Genomic DNA, 5,999 nt, shown 5'->3' on the forward strand with positions numbered 1-5,999 from the left:
CCCAACTGTGACTGACGTCATCAGATGTGCAGGCCCAGGAGTATTCATCATTTCATGTCCCGTCACCGCTGTCTCAGTGAGTCCTGGCTGCACATTTCGGTGCGCCAGCGCGAGGAGGCGGAGTGTTTTAACATCCCTTGTTAGGAGGGGTGGATGTAGGGGAAGAAACGGGGCTGGGCTTCCTCAGACCCGCTGTCGGGCAATGCTCGGTCTGTTTTTCCCTAGAGCACGGATTGTCTGTTCACGTTCGGCTGGCTATCAAGGAATCCACTTTCTTTTTGTGCCATGCTCCGGCTCTTGCTCTGTCCTTGCTGTCTTGGCGCAAGTAATAGGTGCCGGTTTGTCTGCAGCTTCACGAGCGAGCTGGAATACTTCGACTTTTTAGAGGTTCCCTCGGTGATGGTGACCCGAGACTTGAGAGCCGAGTATATAAATCTGTGGTCGCCTCCCGTTCATGCTGCAGATACCCCCAGCCCTCCATCCCTTTCTGGGCGGGCTGCCCGGCTCCAGCTCCAATAGTGCATCAAACCGACAGAGATCAGAGCCTTTACAGGTGATGGCTGAGGGTCGCTCGGCTTCACCGCCCCGGCGGACTGGACAGCTGCACCTGGAGAAAAATTGGGACAGAAAAAAGAAAAAGCAAAAGTTCCCCACAGAAAAGTCTTCGGCTCTGTCTCTAATTTCCCCCACTACCGATAACCCCACAGGAGGAGGCAGAGGAAGGGGAAAGCAGCGGAGGTTTATTTCTCGTGTTCATGCAGTGAGGGAAACGCCTCTCCGCCCCAGCGGGCAGGACGCGGCAGTTTCGTGCCTGGGAGGGATTTTGAGGCTCTAGAAACCTGGGTTGATATTTTAAGAGGAACCCCCCACCCGGATCAGGGATTTGCTTTGGGGTTCCAGGGTAGGGTATAGAGTCAGCGGGGGTGAGCGTCGTACATGGCGATGTCCTCTTTCGGCAGGGTCTTCTATCCCAGAGACACCGGGCGCTCAGTCAGCAGAGCTACTACATTGTTTTGGTGATTTGGCCTAGGGCTTAGGAAGCCAAGACAAAAAATCTCAGTGTCAGTTTCCTAAAATGTTCCAGCCAATGATCACTGTTGCATTGGGTAATCCACTTCTGTGGAGTGCCCAAATCCCACTCGTGTTAGTGTACGGTGGGATGCCCAAAATAACGCCTGGGCGGTTGGGTATAATCTGCCCCCTTATGAGTTCTGCCTTCAGTTCTTTCGTCGTTTTTTTTAAAACGGGAGTTATGAGACTTCCCTGGCTCAGCGCGGATTGTTGAGGGTCAAATCCAGGAATGGCTTGGAGAGTCACTCACACGCTTCAGGGTGACACTGGGTAGAGAAGACAGAGGCATTATTGTTGGTTGGGATCCAGCTGCCAGCGAAATCCCGAGATACTGGTCCTAAATGCCGCCAGGGTTCTAAATTACACACCTTAATCCATGGACCATCTCTGGTGTTGTACACGGGGTGGGGCAGGATGCGGCAATGTGAAATTTAGCGGTATGGGGTGGAGTTTTGTGAACAGGATTTAAGGAATTGAGTCCAACTCACTGGATTTGGGCAGCGTTTAATTTTTTGAAGTCACTTGGGTGGAGTTGAGGAAGAAATTGGGAAATTTCAACCATGGCTTGTGAGGGCAGGTTCTCACATAAAATGCAAGGGAACCGAGCACAAGGGAAGCAAGAAGATCGTAAATGGGCAGGGATTGGGTAAGGGAGGGTGAGGACAGTCCCTCTGTTGAGGTCTTCTAGCTAAGAGGACACGCCTTGTCTAACTGGGGGGAGAAGGTTGGATTTGCCCAAAGTAACACCAGCAAACAGCTTTTCAGGGCAGGAGGGAGGCGGGAGTTAGGACGACACGGACACGGCAGCTTCTGGGCTGTACCAAAGAGGCTGTTTTGGAATTGTGGCTGGTCAGGTCAGGGTGCTGGGACACACATGGAAAGGGGGCAGCAATATGCTGGCGGGGATATTAAACCTCCATCCTTCGTGACTTGAATCAGTACAGTCAACCTCAAGGATTTAGGAGCGATTTGGAGCGGTTATTACCGCGAAAGAGGGTAAACGTTTTAGTGTGAGATGAGGGAACGTCTAGTGTGGTTCTACACACAGAGAGTACACATGAATGTTTCTGTATTGTATTTGTATGATATTTGTACTATCTGTAGCTATCAAACTCCCACCGAATGGGGAACGAGACCTGCCGGTGCTTTGTTGATTGGTTCCCCTTGGGGGGAGCCTTGCGAGGAATCTCTGTGTGTCCGTGTTACAAAGGAGCTGCGTTAGGGACGAGAAACCCCCTGCCACAACCTCTTTGGAGCCAGTGTCTCACGCGCTTCTAATGGAGACGTGAGTGTGACAGTGCCGAGTGACTCTAGACAATCTTCTTTCCTTTTTTCTGTCAAGCCCGCTTTTCCTGTTGTCGCTGTGCTGTTCTGGGCAGTAATAGTGGCGGTGTCCGCAGCGGTGAGGAGACAAGCTGCAGGGGAAACTGGTTCTTGGAGGTATCGAAGAGATGGTGGTCGGCTTTGGGAGACGCAGCGAACACTTTCTCGTCGTGTGGGTATTTGCGTCGCTACCCACTCCAGCCTTTCCGGGGGCTGCCGGACCAGTTCCAGCATAGCTGTGCTAGTGATGGACACCCGAGAACGGCGCGGTGGTGCGAGGACTGTCCAGGCTTACCACCCAGGCCGGACGGGACAGCTGACCTGGGAGAGGAACTGGGGAAGGGAAAAAACATGGAGGAAATTAGCATCGAACGCTCTGTGCATCTGCCGATCTCCCGCTGTCGAGAGACACTCAGTGAAGCGGCAGAACAGAAAGGAAAAGCCACAGAGATTTCATTCTCGTTTTCATAAAATGAGGAAACTCCCCAGAAGCAGGACCGGGCAGTTCATGTTGGGGAGAGCTAAGGCGCTAGCCCAGGGTTTGTATTTACAAGGAACCCAGGGGCAGGGATTTCATGGGCGTTTCACCCCAGCGGGATGCGGAGATGAAAGGGGCGGCGGAGCTGGTGCTGGGCTAATGAGAGGACAGGTCGAGTTGCTGTGCCCTTGCGACGGAACATGGAGAATTGACCAGCTGCTATTCAATTTCTGTTGCGGTGGGGATCTCTCTGGCTGGAACCTGGACCCTTTCATCGGGCGAGACTGAGGGTTTTGATTTTGTCTGGGTGATGATCTCTCAGATCAGCTTCGCGGGCAGAAAGTAAAGAAGTGCTTTGAGTAACTGGGAAATAACCTTATGAGTTAGCGCCTGGCTCTGCTCCAGTAACGTCGGATGAAATGCCGGTCAGCCCTGCCCGATGACGGGAGGGTATTGAACTGGTCTCCACCAGATATCGTCATGTTAGCAGGACTTGACCAGTGTAAATAGGCAGATCTGTTTTCATTGACTGAACTAACAAGGAGGATTGGACCAGATGGAGAGGTTTGATTCACAGGCTGGGGTGGGAAATAGGCTGTTTCCCTCAAAAACTTTTACCTGTCTTAAAGAGAGAAAGAAGAAGAAATCCTGAAAGTAAAAATACAATCACTTACAAAAAGCAATTATCTTTCAACAAATGCCAATAACAATAGTATTTTCTGGAAAACATGTAAGCTAATTTCTATTTCATTTGCAGATAAAGCGCTTACAGGAATTAGGAAATTTTTACCATCCATTTCAGTCACTGATATGCCCTAATTACCACAGTGCCTGAGCCCCTCACGATCTTCAGTGTGTTTGCGCTCATAACTCTCCTGTGACGTAGGGAAGTGTCATTATCCCCATTACACAGACTGAAAACTGAGGCAGAGAAAGACAGACTCTCAGAGGCATTTAGGTTCCTAAACATCCAGATAGGAAGGTATTGGGATTTTCAAAAGTATTCAGGTGTCAACAACTCATTGAAATCAATGGGAGTTAGGGAAATATCTACGCGGTAAGCACCTAAATATCGTAAAAATAGGTGACCTTTGGCGAGCTAAATTGCTGAGGTACTTAGGCATCTAGTGGGATTTGCACATCTGCAACTTTAGGTGCCCAGCTATGGAAATGTGGCCTAGAGGGAGCTGTGGAAGGTGAGTCTTGTGCTTAGGGAGGCTGTGGAATCTCCATCACTGGAGATTTTTAAGAGCGGGTTGGACAAACACTGTCAGGGATGGTCCAGAAGATAAACCTTAGTCCTGCCATGAGTGGTGGGAACTGGCCTAATGACCTCTCGAGGTCCCTTCCAGTCCTACTGTTCTATGATTCTAAGTCTCTGGTAGACCTGAGGGGTGGGGGCAGTCACAGAGAATATTGAATGGCCGGATTTTTAAAGGTGTTTCAACGGGAATTATTAGGCGCCCGAATTCCTTGCTCAGGTCTTGCAGAGCAGTAAACAGGGCAGATGCGCCTCTGGCCAGCTCCCCGGTGCCCGAATCACACTTCCTCCCGGACAGTGAAGATTCGAACTATTTAGGGGAAACCCACTGCAAACATTTCAGGGTTGGAAATGAGCTATCAGCGCAAGGGGGCGGGAAGATCTCAGGCGCCTTGGGAGAGGGCAGGGCGGTTGAAACAGGGAAGAGACGTAGCCGCCTCATTCAGGGACTCTCCCCTCCCGGGTCTTGTCCCGGCGGGTATCACCGTGGGTCCCACCTGGTGCAGTAATAGGTAGCCGTGTCCGCAGCGGTCAGAGAGCGGAGCTGCAGGTAATACTCGTTCTTGGCGTCATCTTTGGAAATGCTCGCTCGGGTTTGCAGGTCGGGGGCGTAGTTCGTGCTCCCGGAGAAATGGATGCGCCCCACCCATTGCAGCCCTCGGCCGGGGAGTTCGCGCACCCAGTTCCACCAGGCGCGGGTAGCGATGGAGTCCCCCGACACTGCGCAAGTCACCGTGAGGGACTCTCCGGGCTTCACCACTCCCGGGGCGGACGGGACCAGCCGGATCTGCGACAGGACACCTTGGCAAAGGGGGAGAAAAGAAGAAGTGACGCTCCACGCTGCGCTGCGGGCAGGGAGGAGAGCGGGGGCTGCGTGTTCCCGAAATACTCACAGAAGGGAGCCGCCAAGAGGCAGAAAAGACACCCTGGCAGCAGCAGCTCCATTTCTCCGAGGTGCAGCAGGAAGGGGACACCCCGCAGCAGGAAGAAACGGGCCTTAGCGCGGCGCGGTGCCCGAGGCTCGCTGGATCCCCTGGTGTTTAAGCAGGGCAGGGATTTGCATGTGGGTTTCGCCCAGCGGGAATGGGAGGTGCAAGGGCTTGGGGGGGGAAAGAGAGAGATGAGGTCACCTGATTCCTTTGTTCTCCACACTTTAGCTATCACCTTTCAGGAGGAAGGGCCCAGGCCATCAGTTGCCAGAGACAGAGGTCGCCCATGTTATGTACTCTGACATATGCTGCTGCAAACCATTAACACTACACACCACCTAGTATAACTTAAGACTGCATAGGGAAACTGAGGCACCACTAACAGTAATTCAGAGGAAACTTTAAGAACAATTCACTCAACAACCAAGCATAACCCCATGGGTTAGCACTACTGATTTTCTTGACCCCGCCATACTTCAATATCACCATTTGCAAATCCACTGGGTCCATCACTAGGGAAGCTGTGACACCAGGAGAGACCCTCCGACGACATTTTATCTGCGGTTATCTTGGTGGAGTAGACGGATCGCCATCCCCGAGGGAGGGTTACGGAATGGGAACCCTACATCCTACGCTGTCATTCCTTAAAACCGACTCAACATCTCTGGGATATGTCCTGAAAGTGAGTCGTCACAGCGAGTGACATCAGCTTCAAGAACCCCCTGGTTACTGACCAGATAAGGCAGTAAGACCAGCAAAGCACGGATCGGAGCTAGAAGGGAAACGTGTGCAAAGCCCCCTCCCCCACTTTTAGCAAGACCGTTAGGAACTGAGGGAGGGAACTACTGAAGAGCGGAAGTTGAAAATACCCGTGTTACAAGTCCCCTGCAACACAACACAAACACTCACAGGTCTTACCGTTCGTTGGGACCAGTAA

General features: G+C 52.1%; 1 gene segment (V, D, J or C); it reads right to left on the bottom strand.

The window, feature by feature from the left end:
- Nucleotides 1-551: 551 nt before the first annotated feature.
- Nucleotides 552-4,934, bottom strand: LOC116818631 (immunoglobulin heavy variable 4-4-like; the record flags this gene model as incomplete). The annotated part of the segment is given in 2 exon segments: nucleotides 552-607; nucleotides 4,631-4,934. Coding segments are annotated over 2 exon segments (360 nt in total), but the record flags the coding sequence as incomplete, so codon positions are not given.
- Nucleotides 4,935-5,999: the final 1,065 nt, after the last annotated feature.

This window comes from Chelonoidis abingdonii, unplaced genomic scaffold (assembly GCF_003597395.2).
Source record: "Chelonoidis abingdonii isolate Lonesome George unplaced genomic scaffold, CheloAbing_2.0 scaffold3285, whole genome shotgun sequence".
Lineage (NCBI taxonomy): Eukaryota > Metazoa > Chordata > Testudines > Testudinidae > Chelonoidis > Chelonoidis abingdonii.